Source organism: Trematomus bernacchii, unplaced genomic scaffold (assembly GCF_902827165.1).
Source record: "Trematomus bernacchii unplaced genomic scaffold, fTreBer1.1, whole genome shotgun sequence".
NCBI classification, from domain to species: domain Eukaryota; kingdom Metazoa; phylum Chordata; class Actinopteri; order Perciformes; family Nototheniidae; genus Trematomus; species Trematomus bernacchii.
In genome coordinates, this window is record NW_022987313.1 from 12,510,857 (window position 1) to 12,530,021 (window position 19,165).

At 41.0% G+C, this 19,165-nt stretch overlaps 1 protein-coding gene across 1 annotated transcript; it reads left to right on the plus strand.

Moving 5' to 3' along the window:
* The first annotated feature begins 10,530 nt into the window (after positions 1-10,530).
* On the plus strand, positions 10,531-17,163 carry syf2 (SYF2 pre-mRNA-splicing factor). The gene is made up of 7 exons (XM_034124608.1): positions 10,531-10,588; positions 10,906-10,995; positions 11,214-11,339; positions 13,778-13,895; positions 14,942-15,032; positions 15,575-15,673; positions 16,795-17,163. The coding sequence occupies exons 1-7, from the start codon at positions 10,571-10,573 to the stop codon at positions 16,958-16,960; spliced, it is 708 nt and encodes a 235-aa protein (XP_033980499.1). The 5' UTR covers positions 10,531-10,570; the 3' UTR covers positions 16,961-17,163.
* The last annotated feature ends 2,002 nt before the right edge of the window (positions 17,164-19,165 follow it).

Here is a 19,165-nt window from a genome sequence, read left to right on the forward strand (position 1 = left end):
ACGATGATACATTTCATTTAGCTCACACTTTGATCCAAAGTAATAGATAGTTAACTTTAGACTAATTTAATAGTCTGAATGCATACATATTTTCTTCATGCTTGACTTGTTTTGCATTTGTCAGCTCACTCAGCACGGCTGTATTTCTTACTTATTTTTGTATTTACACCTCATTCTCCCTCTCTCTGTCCTTAGGCGTGGGTTTAAATGGGACCGCATTCCCTGTGGGGACAGTTAAGTCCCCCATGAGTGGAAGCAATCAGACCAAAACCTCCAAATGACGAGTGTCATCTTCTTCCTTCCCCAATCCGGCCGGAGCCTGTGAGTGGTGGTTGGTTTGTCCCATCCTCGTCGCCACTTCTGGGCTGGGGTTCCCCGCCAAGAACCCACAAGCCTGAGCTGGAAGAACTGGGATAATGAGACAGTACGGGGACAACAAATGCATCTGCCCCCGCTCTTCATCGCAAGTATGAATGTGAAAGTCCCAACCTAAAATACAGTTTGCAGGATCACAGTTTGGACAGTGACGCTGTTGACTGGCAAATTACAGACGTTTGGTCATGGTGGTATATCTCATAGAATGTGCTTTGTTATTACACATGGGGTAGCAATTTCAATCACGAATGAAACTATACATACCTCACATTAGTTAGTGTTTTTAAAATCGATTACTGAGCCTTTGGTCTACAGGATAAGCGGCAAAGGAGCTATTTTAAGTTGAATGTTGTGTGCCATTTTGCATGGGATCAGAAAAGGAAATGAAACACAGCCTCTAACATTTTCTAAAATGGGTCATTAATGGCCTCAGTAAAATTTGAAAAGCAGAGACGAGAGCCTCATAAGCACTAACGTGAAGAGACGGAAATAGCTGCAGAAAAGCCATGGACGATTTGTGCAGTAATTAATCACATATGAATTAAGACTGTCCAGTAAATTGACCACTCATCCCACAATTACCACCCCCCACCAGCACCACCACCCTCCACTGCATCTCTGCTGTTTGATCCCAGGCCTGTGCCCTCTTTCATCCCCCACCCCCCTGGCACCAGAAGAAAGGGCTGCCTCTAAACACAGTGCAGAGTGGGTCGGGCCCGGCGGGCATCGTGCCATACGTACGTTTCCACATTCTCTCATCGCTTGCTTTGTGTTTCCTCTCCAGAAGCCATACATCAGCCACCGCTGGGCCTGCGCCTGGCCCTGCCCAGATCCTTTCCGCCTCACAACACGACTACAAAGCCACAGCGTAAAGGACTGGAGTGGAGACCCTGTACAGCGTGACAGGAAAAGAAGAGAGGGGGATGGATTAAAGTGAGCACAAGAAGAAGTAAGGGCATAGTCAAAAGCTCTCTAGAGAATTAAAACATGTCTTGTTGTGAAACTGGGTGAGGGTGTGGATGTCATGGCCGGTCGCCAACTTGGAAGCTTCAGGGCTTCCTAGTAGGGCACAAATTTTCACATGCACCAGTGGCCAAACCCAAACCACCATGACCAAGGGTGGAAGTGACATCATTCTCTATGGCTTGGCAGGCAGGGATGATGGCATTATAATAGAGATGGCGTCGCACCGGAGGCACGAGCCAAGAGTCGGTTAACCACAGAGGAAAAGACATGGACACGCAATGAATGACAAGAAAGGAAAGGGAGGATTTGTCTTGTTTGTCAGGTGGAGGTTAATTGATCTTGTTTTTAGCCACACAAGCAGAATAGGTCGAGGGTTTGCATTGGGAGTCGATTGTACCGCCTCTTCGGTCCGGACTGAAATAGCTTTACGACTAAATGGATTGCTATGAAAGTCTGTGCAGACATTCATTCGGATGTATTCCAGTGACTTTGGTGATGGATTGGCTTGAAATCCAGTGCACACATTTCATGCTCCCCTCAGAATGAATTATTTTGCCTTTGGTAACCCCTTGAAGAAAAACTTTACAAGAACAATTTGTATATCAATTACTCACCCTGTGTTACCTTGAATTCTTCAAGAGAATTCTGTTTTCCTCGCATGCCTCAACTGTGAACAACGGTTAAAAGAACGGTATTATTTTGTATTATAATTAGTATGCATGTGTTTAGGAAGTAGCAAGCATATCATGGGATGAGGTAAACGTGGATTATAATGCTGGAGGGTTTGTAAACAATCTCTGTTTTAGGACCTGATTAAAATGTGGCCGTTAAAGGTCACTGTGACCTCGCAAAACGCTAATTTCTGGGCCATACCTCAAGAATTAAAAGCTCATTAAGACTATTTCACACAAATGTTAAATAGGATAGAATAAAAAGACATGACAGACATGATTGGTAGCTAAAACATGACCAGTTGATGGAGGCATACAACAGGCGATGATTAAAAGAAACCAGTGAATTGACCATGAAACTATTCAAATTCTCAATTAGATAATACAAAAGAAAAGTCTATTCAAATACTTAACTTCTAGTTTTTTTAAACCAAAGCAATTGTAAGCAGCCATATCCATTCAAACACCTCCTTTTAAGGTTTCCGTTCCAGACACTGACACTCCACACTCAGTCGGGTCTTACAAACGAATGATACTCCCGAAGCATCCTGAATGTGTGTTTATAAACAAGACTCAATATTATTGTGATGTCTGAGCTGAATTCGATAGATTCCTCCTCTGTCAGTTGTGCTTCCGCTGCAATACGATCCGAAATTACATTCAACAGCAACAGGAGACGGGCACTGCTCGTTCTCTCTCTGCTTCATCGCTGCCTGCTGCCTCGCTAACTTCATCACGGGGGCTCGGCGGGGCTCCGAGGGGCCATGGGAGTCTGAAAACACCCTGGTCCATTACTCAGAGTGAGAGGCTAACCTGGAGTTAGAGTGTCTTGGCTACCTCCATCAGGGTCCCGTGTCTGGTTCGAAACGTTCCCTCAGAGGCTTTTGGCTTTAATGGACTCTGCTAAACGCATTCTCTCTGTATATTACCTTTAGGATTGGCCATATCTGGTTTCTATACACTCTGTTTACACATGGCTCGAGCTTGTTCTGCCTAATGCTCGCTTTCACTTCTCATTTCAGCCCTCCATCTCTGCACATATTCCTCTTTCTCTACATTGCTGATTCTTGTTTCTTTTTTGTGGACTTTAAATGTCTTTTCCCCTGCATGTTATTGTACTCGTTTTAAAAATGGACCTCCATTCTGAATTTACGCTGGACATTTTCCACAGCACTGCCTCCGCCTGCTGCTCCCTCCCAAGAGGGTCAGATTATAGCCCACATTAGGGAAAACACCTCATTCATTCACACACATAGCCCTACATCACTGCAGATTGTCTGGCTGAGACAGTTCATTGACTCTGGAATATCCGTCACTGTTCTCCTGTCCTGTTCAGCGCTCCCACGTGTGCGTCTGGTTTCAATGACTGAGAGTCACCCACAGACCCGTTTTAACTTGATGGACCAAATAGTGCCAATACCACACTGGAAATTGTTACACTTTGAAAAAAAGGAAGCTTTTTTCAGCCTAACACCAGCAATTGCTTTTGTCATTAATTGTATTTGGTTGTCAGGGCTTGGTTGCATGCCATGGCTCCTTCCTCTCCTGCTTCTTGGTGTGATTAATGGCTTCTGTGTGCACACCATTCACTGTAAATACAGTATAAAGGTGCACACTGACCTGTACCGTCGTCTCACACCTGCCAATCCTCACCTGTTGAGTATCCTCACCTTCCTTTTTTTATTATTATTATTTTTACATTACATTACATGTTACTTGTTAGACGCTTTTATCCAAAGCGACTTACATACATTCAATACTGTGGGCAATCCCCATAGGAGCAATTTGGGGTGAAGTGTCTTGGCCAGGGACACAACGACATGCTGACTGCAGTGGGGTTTGAACCTGTGACCCCCTGATCCGAACACTAATGCACTAGTCCACTGCGCCACACACCTCCCTATTTTTGTTAATTTGCATTTTAAGAAAATATTCACAAAGCATACATAACAAAATGAACACATCTAGGTACATAGATAAACTACATATCAGATGAAAAATCTGAAAAGAAATAATAAAATAATATTAATAATATTACAAATAAAAGAATGGATACATTATTAATACTCAGGTATACATTAATTATATTCATTATATTGTTCTATACTTGGCCCATTTTTCCCACCTTTCCTCAAAGATATGCATTTGGTTTCTAATTCTCATAGTTGTTTTTTCCATTACATAGATTCCATTGTGAGGTTACTAAGTTATTATCTTTTAGCCAATTCCTTGTAATTTGTTTGATGATCACTATTCTAATTACCAGAAATAGGTAGGAATCTTTTTTTTTATTTCCTCTGGTTTTTCCCAGTAGTAGGGATAATGGGTTCTTGTTGAGAGAAATGCCAAAGATATTGGACATTTCTCTTAACACTGTTTCCCAGAAGTCTCCCAACACAGGCCCAAAGTATATGTGTATGGTTGGCCTTCTGCCTTCTCTCCAGCATTTTGAAGTGAGGGTTTGTTTGTTAACAGGAAAGTTCAATACAAAATAATTATTTTACAAATATATTGGGTTTTTTTTATTAATCAAAATAATAAGCCGATTGTGCAACACTGGACAATATATAACAGGAAGTCTTTGATAAACAGATAAGACATATAGACATATAGACAAAATAGATAGCTAACAGACATAAAATAAGACAAACTAATACCAATAAATTACACATATACATAAGATACAACATAGCCAACATTTCAGGGACTTTTTTTGCATTTCTTTATCTCTCCTCATGTTTCCTGTTAAACTTAAAACCGTAAAAAAAACTAAGAAATGTGCCAGTCATGTGTCGTCACAGTCAAAATATTTCATTTTGAAATGTTCTCATTTATATATATTAATACGTTTCTTAGAATGTCTTCATAATATTAGTCCTTGCAATCAGGAGGAATAAGAAAATGCATTTGAACCTAGAATCTGTTCATTGCCTCTTCTAAAAAGTGAAGCACAGATCTTTATGTGTCTATAATGTGTGGCAATTCTATTTGAATTACACTCCCATTAAAAGTCAATATTAGGCCGAAATGTCTTAATGTTAAACGAAAGTGGATCTCTACATGAAAACACTGCACATCAGAATGATCGGCAATTCATATTTTATATAAACACATATTTATTGATGATTGAAAGCTCCAAAATGGCTACTAAATGGAGCTTGTATACTTTTTAATGAATTCTCTGTATCACAGTGTTACATTTTCTCAATTCCACTTAGTCAGCAGACTATTCCCAGAAGAAAATATCTTGCACCTTGAAAACATTTAAATATTCCGCTTCCAAAAAATAAGTTGATTTTGTTCATGAAAATAAAAGCCCTCTTTAAGGCCCTTAAAAGTTCATAGAATAAACCGTACTGACCATGAAGAAAGAGCTCATTTATCACTCAGTTAAACAGTGGTGTTGTTTGTGACACTTGTTTTAGATATTTGGCACTGGTTTGTTCATCATCAGATTTGGAATTAGATCCATCGCCTTGAACTCGAGATGAAAGGAGCCACAGCAGTTTTTTGAGCTAAACAGATTGTGAGTTCTCAGAGCAAATTGGGTGGGAATGGGATTCACTTTTTGTGTGCGTGTGCGTGCCACCACATGCATTTTGACACGTGTGTTTCTGTGTGAGGCTATCTGATCTAGAAACAGATTTTGCGTGTCAGGCCGGGGACAGACCGGGGAGACGCTTCTTCTGCACAGCTGCATGTCCACAGGCTGTTGACTGGCCACCTCTTATCGCAGGCCCCCGACAACAGCGCATTGTTTGGCCAAGTGAGAACTTTACTCTTTCATTCGGCTCACTGGCGGAGAGGATGGGAACTCAGAAGCGGAAACCCATGATGCTTTTTGGGCCCCGCTCAAGGCGAGACACTCGGGTTGAACTTGTGTGTGGGTACGGTGGTGAAGGGATGCATCACAGCAGATAAGGAGCTCAGTGCTTTTCGTCTGCGGTGAGAACTCGCATCTATTGGTGATTGTGGCTGTCAGATAGGAAGCACAAGTGCATAAGAAGGAATAATCATGGAAATGTGGCTTTTTTTTATTTGATATTCTCACTCAGATTTCAGTTCATCTGTTAAAAAAAATGTTTCTCTCAAATATGTAAATACTCACAATGGGTAACAACACATTAGTGATCACAACATCGTAATAAAAAATGTAATTAACATTGTTACATCTGGGGTTGCATGCCATTACCTCATTATTTATAATTAAATGTAATTAAAATACATTATTGTTAAGCTCTCATCTCACTCAAGTGGCACTTGGAACTATTATGACAATAATAACTATGCTGAGAAAAAGCCACAAAAAAAAGATAAATACTGCTCGTCAATTAACTGAAAGAATAATAAAAGTAGTATAACAAAGGGCAATATGACTGTGGGTGTCATTTCATGTGAAATATCAGGGAACTGCCTCCCTCTGGTGGTAAATGGGAGTTTGATAGACTTCAGAAGGAAGTGGCTCCAGTCACTGCTCATGATCTTTTTAGTATACTTTATATTTCAGGATGAATCTATCACAAACACTTCCCTCTGATAGTCCCACTTGGCCCGTTTTACCGGAATCGCTCAAACTTTTTTTTTTATCGCGTAGTTTATATTGTTGTTGCACTTTAATTTTGATCAGTAATTATGACCATAAAGTTTGTGGATGAGTCTGAGTTCCTTTGGATGACAACACAGGAGACATCTGTGTGCCCGCAATGTACGAGCCGTGGAGCTGCTCTCCCTGCGGTCGCTGCTAGTGGAAAACCCATAATGGCCTTTAATTGGGACTTTAATTGTGTGTGGTGGAGGGAAAAGCATTGACTACAAAACTGGTGGTATTTGAGTGCATACATGCGTCTTTTGTGTAAGTATACGTGTCGCTCACCAGATCCTCTTCCTCTCTTGGCCTGTGAACGGCTTCAGTTGGAGTCAAAGAAGCTACTGTGTCAAATGTATACACTTAGATTGACATGATATTAGCATTATTTTACCTACAGGGGAAGATTTAATGTGGCGAAACATCATCTATGAGGACACACATACACTGGCATTTGTGTTGACAAAGATGCTTTTGGCATCAGGCGTTTCACAAGGATTCCCGTCCAAATGGCTCACTGTTCCCTTCATTCATACATGCCCTTTGGATATGATTAACAGCAGCAGCAGCAAATCAATGGCCAGCACTTTGACAACAAGGGACGGTTAGAGATGATGGGCTGTGAGGAATGTTTCAACTGAAAATTAGCTGGATGACTTATGACCCTGTGAGGGATTGCAATTTCTCACTTAGGTCATGTATAGCCGCACTAAATATTTCTCAGAGGGATGCTCTCTTTATATTTCTTGTTATCACACTATATACTGTGAATTACGTCAATGTGCCTGCTATCTTACATGGACTAGATAGCATAGAAAGGCATGTCAAAGGAAAAAACTGGAGAAAATGAATTTAGCGGATGAGTAGAATAAATTGGTCGGAGAAAAAGATGGCAGGGAATGTGGTGAACACACAGAGAAGCAGCAGAAGAACAGGAGTGTGGAAGAGGAAGTTTCAGAGAGATGAAACAGGACGGCTTGTGCCTGTCATGATTATACTGGCACCAGTGGATGAGATGGAAAACAGGACGCCATCTTGTGTTCCATTCATGTCTGCGGCGCCTCGGCCTGTGTTTCCTATGCATACGCAAACTCAGGATCACACAAACAGGCGCTGGCAGAGCGGGGCGGGAGCTTGTGGTTTCAGTCCAGTGACAGCGGCGTGTAGTCAGGGTGGCGACGCTTCAGGAGCAGCTCCTCGGATTGGAGAAGCATGTTTGTGTTGGCCCCGAATTAATAACTTTTCATTTAGTGCGGAAATGACAGGAATAGTAATTAAGGAAATGGAATGATTTTATTGGCCATGATGTTTATATTAAGTTCCAGATGTGAAGCAGCTGCCTGCACAGCAAGAGGCCCTGCCCCCCCCACGTGCTATCTAGAGGAACTTTTATTAAGAGCAAGATAACAGCGCCAGTTAAATATATGTATGTGTGTACAAGAAACAAAGTATCGCATTCACAGCATGTACAAAGTGAACTAATATCATGTCCAGTTTGATTAATGTTGACGAAGAACCATGAAGTCTGCTTTGAATTCATAAATGTGCCCCTAAAGTGTAATTTATTTGCAGATATAATGTTACTTTATTTCAGACCGGATCTGCCTGACTGGAAAAGTTAATATCCAAGCGAGGCTGTTCAGCATTTTTGGGTGGCCCGACACGTGTGAGATGCACGTCGTACTGCGCTCAACTTCAGTAACCCTTAAATGGTTACGACAGCATTGCTTATAGATCCTCACACTGCCTGTGACAAAAACTGGCACAGAAATGAACTGAAAGGCTTCATTTACTTTGCCTTAATCAAACCTAGAGTGTTGTAACAAAATGTACTTAAACGTACAGTAATGCTCAGACAAACTCGAAAACCAAGTTCCTTTATTTTGCGTATATTTCATTTTTTCTCATCTTTATAATATACAGTATCTTCCATGTGTCAGGTCCACAAACTACCCCAACATTTTAAAATTCCCATTAACTGTTGCTAAAAAAGGAAGCTACTACAGTGACCCTTGACTTTATCAAACATTACATTGTTAATCCATGAGTTCTCGTTGACCGGTTCTGTGTTCAAGGCCAGTCAGTGAATGCACCCTGACGGGAGTTTAGTCAACATATGAGAATACTTGAGAACTGTAAAGGAAGTCTGGACTATATTAACAAAGAGATCAACAGCTATTCAAGACAGAAACACACCCATAATACATATGCTAACTCTCATGCTCTTTTTGTATTGATGTCTGGAAATTCCAAAGTCACACACACGACATTACTCCTGTTCCAATGCAACTGTTCTGCATACTTCCCAATCTGAATTAAATAAATAGGAAATGGTAATTAGCTTCATCCTCTTTGCTGTTTCTCTCTCTTCATTTGAGAGCCATTTATTGTGAAGATGTTTTCTCTTTTTCATGGCGGTTAAAGAGCCCTTCCCATTACTGCAGCCAATGATGTTTCGTTCTGTTGTGATGTGCTCCCATCTGGTTTCCAGTGAAAATGCATCACTCCATTAACAGTGCCTCTGATCTAGAGGATGCTTTAATGTGAGACTATAAACTCCACTTAATTACATCCTCCAAAAGAGCTCTATTAGTATATTGCAATCAAACAGGGAGCACATCCATTTGGCAAGTCAAACATGCTCAAATGGCTTTTGAAAGTGTTTTCTTTCATCTTCACATCTGATCATCGAATCATATTTGGAAGTCCCAGGTCCAAGAGCCCTAATGATACTTGTGATTTTTGTGGGTCAAAATAACATGCATTGCTAATACATTGAATTCCATTTCTCTGCAGCAAAAACAACCATACAAATTAGAATTTAGGGAAGTCTGAAGAGACTCTCTGTGTGGCACACTGATGACTTTATGCTTGACCTTTCACGCCTCTTACTGTATAACCTCCAGTCATATTTATAATTGCTGCCTGTATGCGTTGTGCCAGTTTCCATTAGTCTAGCAGTATTTTTCTACATCAGAGGAAGCACGTTGGGCTGGTTTTAAATAGTACACAAAGACATTTCTGTAAAATACAAGATGCTTGGAAATTGCTTTGTCATGGTGTCATGATTTTTTTTTTTTAATTAGATTGCAGCATATAATTAAAGTTAGTTTCTTCTGATGATGTAAAGGGTTTGAAATAGATTTATGTCCACTTCTGGAATGTCTAATTAAAATAAGATAAAGAGAATCTAGGAGATATGGTAAATTACAAAATACCATCTAATCAACAAAAAACAATGCACGCTTTTTTCTGGGAGGCCAATTTATTATACCAGTAAATTATTTTTGTATGATCGACTCCGGTAGACACACCACTGTTGGCCTCTTGTTGTTAGGCCCCTTTTTAAGTAGTGTTACTTTTATTCGATCCATTAGACCTGTCTGCTTCTACACTTTCCCACGTGTGTGTGTGTGTGTGTGTGTGTGTGTGTGTGTGTGTGTGTGTGTGTGTGTGTGTGTGTGTGTGTGTGTGTGTGTGTGTGTGTGTGTGTGTGTGTGTGTGTGTGTGTGTGTGTGTGTGTGTGTGTGTGTGTGTGTGTGTGTGTGTGTGTGTGTGTGTGTGTGTGTGTGTGTGTGTGTGTGTGTGTTCATATCATTTGCAATAAACCTGGAATGTTTAATTAAAATAAGATAAAGAAAATTCAGGAGATATGTATATATATATCCAATTGTTTATGTCTTTACACACATTTGATCTATTCGAATTTGAAAATAGCTTAATTGTATTCATTATATCATCAAGTTAAAAATGTAAATTAATACTGGTTAAATATACTAGTTAATCGTTGAAAAAAATGATTAATGTTTTTAAAATCGAGACATCTCGACAGACAGACGTCTGGTATATATTGTTAAATGTAAAAAAATATCCCTTGTTTTGTCTGGCAAAAGAAAAAAATGTTTATCTTCTTCGTCATATCCGGTATGGATGTGATACTTCCTGTCTTCATCCGTGTAGCACAAGCCTAACAATGGCGTCCTGTAGTGTGGTGAGTATTTTCCCAATATTATTGGCAAACTACCGAATCTATTTGATTTTGTTCGGTGACATTATACGAGTATATTTTTCTGTGAAAGTGGTGTTTAAGTTCGCCGGTGGATACTGTGTTCCTGCTCCACACTTGTTGTTTACCACCTCCTGTTGTTGCTAAGCTAACCGATGTTAGCGAGTCCATGTTTACGTAAGCTATCGCTGCCTGATACTCTCGGTTAACTTTCCTGTAATGTACTACACTTCATTTACAGTGTCATTAGGCTCGTTTTAAATGACTTAAGATGAATGTAATGTTAACTGGCTTTTTTTCAGACGTCTGCCACAGCCTTTGGAGAGGGACAGACACCGTCCCAGAAGAGAGAAGAGAGACTACTGAAATTCAGAGACTTACATTTGAAACGGGTGAGTGTTTTAACCTAACCTTGTTATAACACTCAAGCTATCCAGACACATTTTATTTTCGTGGCTCCTCTAAGCTACTACGTACTATTTTGTCGCAGGTGAAAAACACCTTCAACAAGACATCTGTCAACACGGTCTGCCCCAGCCAGTGTATTTCTGGTTAAATGTCACTTTCATACAGCTACTTGTTTAACATGTCGTGTTGTTTTCCACTGCAGAATGAAGCCCGTAAACTCAACCACCAGGAGGTTGTGGAGGAAGACAAGAGGCTGAAGCTCCCTGCCAACTGGGAGGCTAAGAAAGCCAGACTGGAGTGGGAGGTTGCTGAAGACGCAAAGAAAAAGGTATTTAATGGCGCATTTCCATTGCAGGCCCTGGCTCGGCTTAGTACGGTATAGTTAGGTCTTGTTAGGACTGGCTCACTTTATGCTGCGTTTCCATTACAGTTTAGTAGCTGGGGCAGTAACTATAGTAACGCAGTGTAGGCGGAGCCGTGACGTCATCTTCAATGCGAACCACAGAAAAACAACATCAGCCGTTAGCTGTTAGCACTCAAGCTCACAGCTCCTCATATCTGTTCAGAAACTAGACAAAAGTTAAACAAGTACAAACCACAGACTGTCTGTGTCATGGTGAATACAGTCGCTGGTTTATTTATGTCTGTATAGGCCGTTGTTGTGAGTGTGGACGGTCGGAGCATATACTGCGTTAGCTTAGCCGATCTCCATCTAGAAAACACGCATTTTAAAAGGTTTTTCACCTGCCGCCTGTCTGCAGACATGTCAAAGCATTAATTCATGGTTTTTACTAACCGGTATCAGTATGTTGTTACTTCGGCATCATTTTGAAACGTATTACAATTAAATCACGGTCAAATATGTTCATTTTGTTGTAGTTGTAGCCCCCTTGCCAGCGATTCTCTCTCTAGTTTAGCATACTCAGCCTGGTTGTTGGCCCGCTAAGAACTTCGATTTTATGGGGCCAGAAAAACAGTGAAATAGTACCCGCTAGCCGGTACTACGCCAAGTGGAAACGCAACCAAAAACGGGCTGGACACGGCACGCTTAAACCGCGCTGTAGTGGAAATGCGCCATAAGTCTATAGCTATTTAAGTCTAGTATTCATGAACTACCGTGCATATTCAATATGATATCACGAATCAGACAGTTGCCGTGTTAACAAACATACGTTTTTAGACTTGATCTTCTAACCATGTATGTGTCCAATGGCATCCCTCCCCATACATTGACTCATGTAATGGAGCCGAAGTACTTTACATAAAACTGAATGCTGGGCTACTACTCATTAGGATGGGTTCTTTTAGGGGCAAAATATTATGTTTTAGTCAAGCTGCACTGACTAAGAAAGAGTGCTACCATAACACATTAATCATGTCTTTGGTTTGATTTGATACATTTCTCTCTGATGCCCGCTCGGCCGTTTACATGCCAGGGGTAGACATTAAGGGTCAAATTGGGCCAGTGGAATTGTATTATCACTGGCCCCACCATTGTAACCACTGGCCCATGAGCATTCGTCCAAAAAATCGAAGAATCATTTCTAATTTCTAATAATGAAGAAAATGAACACATTTGTTGCAATAGTCATTTATGCACAAACTACATTACTACTTGTACTACAACATTTGAATCATCAGTTCTTCCTAATTTTCCTCAATTGTTCATATTTGGTTTATTAAAATAATTATATTGTGGTCATTGTTAAAAAAATTCTGCTATTATCATTATGAGTATATTATTATTTGTATAATGCGCTTTCTGCCTTCCTGTCATTAGGATTTAGACATGTAATGGCTATGTAATAACCTAGATTAGAACCTTCATTATCCTAAACTGCTGGGACATTTCCCTATAGCCAATATACCTTTTATATTTTCTACTCTTCACTTACTTTTCAGAATAGGTCGGCATTGATGTACAGAGCCGACAAAAGACCTTGTTTATATCATCATATTGAAGCCAGCTCCATCGATCAAGCCAGTGTGGCTGAAACTTTCTCTCCCTCTTCTTCTCCTACTCCCTGTCACTCTCCTTTAACTCTTCCAGTGACATTCTTTTATTTAAAGATTGTTTTTTGCCCGGCGCTTGGCCGGTTACCGGCCGCTCACAGGAGCCTGCTCGCGCTGCGCTCTGCAGCAAACAGCTGTTTGCTTTTCACCCAACAATGACAACCGCCTCACGAAACGCTATGTTGTAGCATTAATAAACGAAACAATTTAACAAAATTGCTAGTCAAAATACTAATACCACAGGACAATTTTTTTTTTAAAGCAATTTTTTGAGTGGGCAAGTGGAAAGTACGTTATGCTGGCCCGGGGTGTCTAAATAGTGCTTCCGGGCCAGCGGGCCATTTCTAATGTCGAGCCCTGCATGCATATTTTCTAGTCTAGATTTGATATAGCGTGGTGTAGGAATATGTCCCGAACCTGAAAATGATTTAGCAATCTAGCACTTTAGCTTTCCCGTCGATGTTTTATTTTAATGGATGAATATTAACTGCAAAGTTCCAAAATCTAATGGGAGAATTTCATTGGCTTTTTGTTGAGGGAACTAGCACAATGTCAACTTTCAGGGTTGGATTACACAAATACATCATCCCAGCACCCTCTATAACTGTTTCCCCTCAGAGGGAAGTTATTATTCACCGGGCGTCATTCAAATAATCAATAATCCTCCACCAATGCATTTAAATATTGCCGTAGACTTAACTTTACTTATCAAATGTCATATGAAAGAGTCATGTTTTAATATTTGTCTTGCAGGAATGTGCTGACAAAGGAGAGGACTATCACAGAGTGAAACTGCTTGAAATCACAGCTGATGATGCAGAGCGCTTTGAGAGGAAGAAGAAGAAGAAGAACCCGGACCAAGGCTTTGCAGGTTGGTGGCTGGGTCTCCAGTGGAGACTGATATAGATTGGTTGCAGCGTACTCTTTAGTTACATGTTTTATACAAGACATAGAGTATGAAACATGTCATCAAGTGTTCATTAATCATTGCTAACAAAAAACTTCAATTTGAATCAGCCTGGTCAGTTTTTTTTACTTTTTTTAATTTCCCAAAAATAAAAATCCCAGGCGTATTATCCTGATTTAGGTTGACCGGCTTCATTCCTCAGAGATGCAGCATATCTTTTTCTGTGTGCCTGGCCATCGTCGTGGTGATGGATACAAAAAAAGTTGCTGTGATAAAGTTGTAATATCATATACAAGGTGGATCCAGCAATATGTGATGGCAAAAAAATGTTGCCGTTTGAAACGGGCACTATACTAGTCTTAACCAATTACACATTTCGTCATCAATGAAAACAACATTTCTGTCCCTTTGACACCTAGCACGATCAATGTCAGCATCCATTATTTAGAACATTGAAGTGGATGTCACTCACTGATTTTATTGACTTTGGAATTGTTATAATCACATCAGGAAGTAATAAAGTAATCAATCTACTTTTTTGTAGATATGAGGCTACCAAACCAGTTTACTCATATTATTAAATTGTAATTTAATAGTCTACTCTTGAGGATTCTGTATTAAATTACAATTGTGATTCTACTCTACTCTTCTTTTCAATATGATCGAGAAGTGAGAACATGGCTGCCTGAATCCCACACAGCAGACAGTATCGAGCCGTACTGGCTGCATGTTAGAACCCCTTGGGATGTTAATCATCTCAAACTGCTCCCAATTTAATCTCCTTTATAAAAAAAGACTTGCTGTGTTTCCTGAATATGGCGGCCATCTGCTGCATCAAAACCTCCTCTGAATTAAAACCTCTGGGGAGAAAATGATCACCAGAAGGCCTTCAAGAGAGGAGGAGTTGCCTCTTCATCTCCTCCTAACAAGCTGCAGGTTGTGCCCATCCTGCTTGCCGTTTGTTCTGGTAATTATAACTCAGTTTTCATATCTCACACAATGGACTGCAGGCTATGCCGAGGCCCAGTTCCGACAGTACCAGAGGCTCACCAAGCAGATCCGACCTGACTTTGAAGGCTACGAGAAGCAGAGGGAGGAATGGTGAGTGAAGCCCCTTACCATTTTGTCTTACTGTGACAGTTCTGCATTTGTGTTTTAATTCTTTAAAAAGCTCAACATGGGAACAAACACGGCCGTAAAAAAAGATGATGACCTCTCTGCTATTGGAACCGTAGCTGTGACATTTCTCATCAAGTAAAATGAATTGTATCATTTTGCTTCCCGTGGACTTCCCAGAAATAACCCATCACATGTGCACAAAACATATTCTATACGTTGAGTTATGTCCCCCCTCGTTTGCCCCGGGGCAAGTATTGACACACTAAGTAAATTTGGGGTTTTAAAGTGCATGCTAATATGCAAGAAGAGTTCAGCGCCTGCAGGTTTCTCTGAAACCCTGACGTTCATGCAGAACCGTGAAGGATCCACACACACACGGTTTCCCCCTGATGCAAATGATCCATCTTTCCTCGTTAGATGACGATCATCACAATGATGGAATAGAGAAGTCAGTTTTAAGTATGTTCAAAATGTGATTATCTGTGATTAATGCTTGACTAAGTCCTTTGCCGTTTGCTCCACAGCGGTGTGGACTTCCACCCCACGTCCAACAGCCTGATCCACGGCACCCACGTCCCCTCAAAGGATGGCATTGACCGCATGGTGGATGATGTTGAGAAACAGTAAGTCACACTCAAATCATCGTCTCCTGACCCTGCGCTAAATTCATCTCACTCAGCCTGCCTGTACATAAGGCAGGTCATTAGTTCGTAAACTATCCCTCCATAGAATCCCCTCCATGACTTTATGTAAAACATGTTTAGGCTCAACCCTTAAAAATAAAATGGCCTATTAAAAGACTAAATATTCCAGTTATTGATAGAAAAGTGCAGATGTGTATGTATGCTATTTAAAAGGATATTAAATGCATTCACATACAAACAGGATGCATTAAAACTCATTTACTCAACATCCCAATAGAAGCTCTGAAAAAGCTTGATGGCGAGGACTGAATAAATGAACATTATACGGCAACAAGGGCAAAAAACCCTGCTAATTATGATTGGCTTTAGCAATTCTACCAAATTAATTATTTCCGAACCTCTGATAGACAGTGGGTACATTCAGAGCCTTGTTCCCGGCACTGGTACACCGCAAACGTGGCGTGGAGTCTGGAAATATGAGAAGATCAGTCATAAGAGATGATGTGTGGAAGGAATGAATTTGTGACCTCTGTCAATTTGTGAATAAGGGCCTGTGTGATGTGAGGGTGGAAATACCTTCAACAGAATAACTCTCAGGATAGAGCCAAATGTACTGAATTGAGTGTTCTGGTAACTGTGAGTAAGCTTTATGGAACTCGCTACAAAGTCAGAACACTGATCAATTTAACCAATTGGGCGTACAACACGAAATGTCTGCCTTAGTTTTCTGTTACTTTTGTCTTTGTAGCAAGTCCTTTTCACCTTGTTGTTACCCCAGTCCTCTTCAGTTGTTGTGTATTGAAGACAGCCCCAGGCTCATGTAGAGATGCGACTGTGGGGCATTAGACAAGGGGTTCAGTTGCCAGGGAATGACGCACAACAATGCTTTGAAGAACCAAGAGCTCACAAATTGACAGCATTTTCCTCCAAGTATGCGTGTTTGGTTTTCCATTGCCACTCTCCATGCCAAATTCAAACGCACAACCCCCCCCCCAAAAAATAATTGCCTGCAGCCAATTATCGTTATTGGATATGCCATGGATAGTGGCCACACTGGTTTGTGAAATCCTGCCTAAGCTGCTTTTATTTGCCCACGTCAGGATCGAGAAGCGGGCCAAGTACAGCAGACGCAGGGCCTACAACGACGACGCGGACATCGACTACATCAACGAGAGGAACGCCAAGTTCAACAAGAAGGCGGAGCGCTTCTACGGCAAATACACAGCGGAGATCAAACAAAACCTGGAGAGAGGCACAGCCGTCTAGAAGCTTCAGCAGCCATAGTCTGGAGGCTTGGGTGCATTTTTTTTTCATGTATTACAAGCCATCAATACTCGTTGTTATATCATTGCTAGAGCTGAGAAAGAATGAATGTGATGTGTGGTGGTCCTTTGTACAGTATGGGGGTGAAAACAGCTGTTATGATTAATCTTTTTATTTTTAAATAAACCACTGACAGTTATCTCGCACACTTGTTTGTTTTTCTGTGGGTTCCTGCGTGTGGTCGCGTGGTGGGGGGGGGGGGGGGGGGGGGTTTGGAGCGTGAGAATGAACCACCATTAAGTAGCTACCATCAGACCTCGGGGCACATTAACACGGCGATGCCAGCCAACAGAATGTTTCGGTGTTGGTCCAAATAGAGTGATAAAGACCAACAATTGAGCAATTGAATTTATTCATTATCGTCTACATCTCTGACTAACTGGCCCCGAGCTGAACATGAGCAGGAAGCCTTGTGACTGCAGGAGAGATGAGACAACAGCAGGTTCCCATGCCAGGCCCCCAGTCTGTGTGAAAACACCAGCAATGCCCTCTGCAGGGAACACAGCCATGGCTTTGTGTAGTCATACCAGTATCAAATTGAATCTTTATTTTCTCCTGCATCTAATCTTGATGAATCAAGCCTCCCAGAATACATTTGAAGGATGCCCTCAAAGGGGGCTTCGCAAAGACGCCATGACACACGTTGTTTATGTTCTAATGATGAAAGGTAGAGGTGCCTTTAAATGTCTTTGATATCTGACTATACTACAGTTAGTGATTACATTTTCAGATTTATTATTGGGATATTTTTTTGTAGTTTTATCTGATTAGCTAGAGGACGTTGGCTGGGAATCATGTAAATTAACTTTTTAGATAATATGACACCTTTGATTCTTTCAAGGCCAAGTAAAGTAAAGCAACATGGGTATGATTTAAAGCCTGGTAAACAGCAATGAGTTTAATCGGGGAGTTTTCCGTAGACATAAAAGTCTGCAAGCAATAAACTGGCACCAAATCTTATTTAAAAAATAGAATAAGCAAATCATATGACATATTCATCAGTTCTATAAGTATGACTATTATACATTGCAAGAAATACAAATGTTTTCTTAAAGGTGCTCTATTTTGCTAGTTCATATTTGTATTTTGTGCCTCTACTGTGACGTGTTTTCACGCTCAAAAAGGTTTTTATTTTTCTCATACTGCAACATCTCTTTTCACCCTCTGTCTGAAACCAGAGCCCACGTTGGTGTGGTTACACAACAGGGATGTCTTGGTCTTTAGTTGTCTGAGTGTTGGGGGGTCTACCAGGGGCCGTGCTAGTTGTAAAGTCTGACCTGCGGTATCTCTCCGTGAGACAGCGGGGATGCAGTGAGGACAGGGTGTCCTGGAGGGGGTGGGACATATTATCCAGCAGGGAGGACAGCTTGTCTGCCATTCTCCTGTCTCCCACCACCTCCACAGTGTCCAGAGGACTCCCCAGGACAGAGCTGGCCATCTTAACCAGGCTGTTCAGGCGCTTCCTGCTCCAGCAGACCACACCAAAAAAGATGGCTGATGCGCCCTTGTGATTGGTCAACTGCTTAGAGATGTCCCGCCCCTGAGCATATCATGTACAATGTGTTGGAGAGCTAGCCAATAGAAGCACAAGTGTTATGTAGTGATGTCAATATATAACAGAAGTAAACAAAGGACTACAATTGATGCCTTTAGCAGAGGGGGGAGACTCCCTCTGGAGGGGACTTTTGGATTTTAGCCTTTGCATTTAGAAAAACCTATATATTACACACTACAGGAAAGGAAAAACACAAACAATAGGGCTCCTTTAAAACTAGACACTACTCTGCTTTTCTTGTGTGCTTTTCAATGATACTGGCATATAACAAGTCAACTGGGCCTGCGCTTGTTCTTACATACTGCTCCAGCTCCTTTGAGACTCTGTTATGTATTTGCATGTCTTATCTCTAATCAAAGCAAGGAATCAGAATAACAGGTGAGTTGTACAGCAGGAGACACGCAGTCTGGCTGTCAGACATCATAAAACGGTGTGATTTTACCTTTTTATTACAACAGATTGTGACATGTATCTAAATATCAGCTTGGAAAATCTCAAGAGCAGTACAATTTATTACTCACTTTACAGATCGCTATCTAATCCAATAGATACCTTCTGGCAATAATACATCTGTAGTTTTAATATGTGCCAGG

Bases quoted from the DNA above. Each gene is read 5' to 3' on its own strand.
- syf2 (XM_034124608.1), top strand. The intron at 11,340-13,777 runs GTATTTAATGGC...TTTGTCTTGCAG, and splicing joins CTGAAGACGCAAAGAAAAAG to GAATGTGCTGACAAAGGAGA. The intron at 15,674-16,794 runs GTAAGTCACACT...TGCCCACGTCAG, and splicing joins GTGGATGATGTTGAGAAACA to GATCGAGAAGCGGGCCAAGT.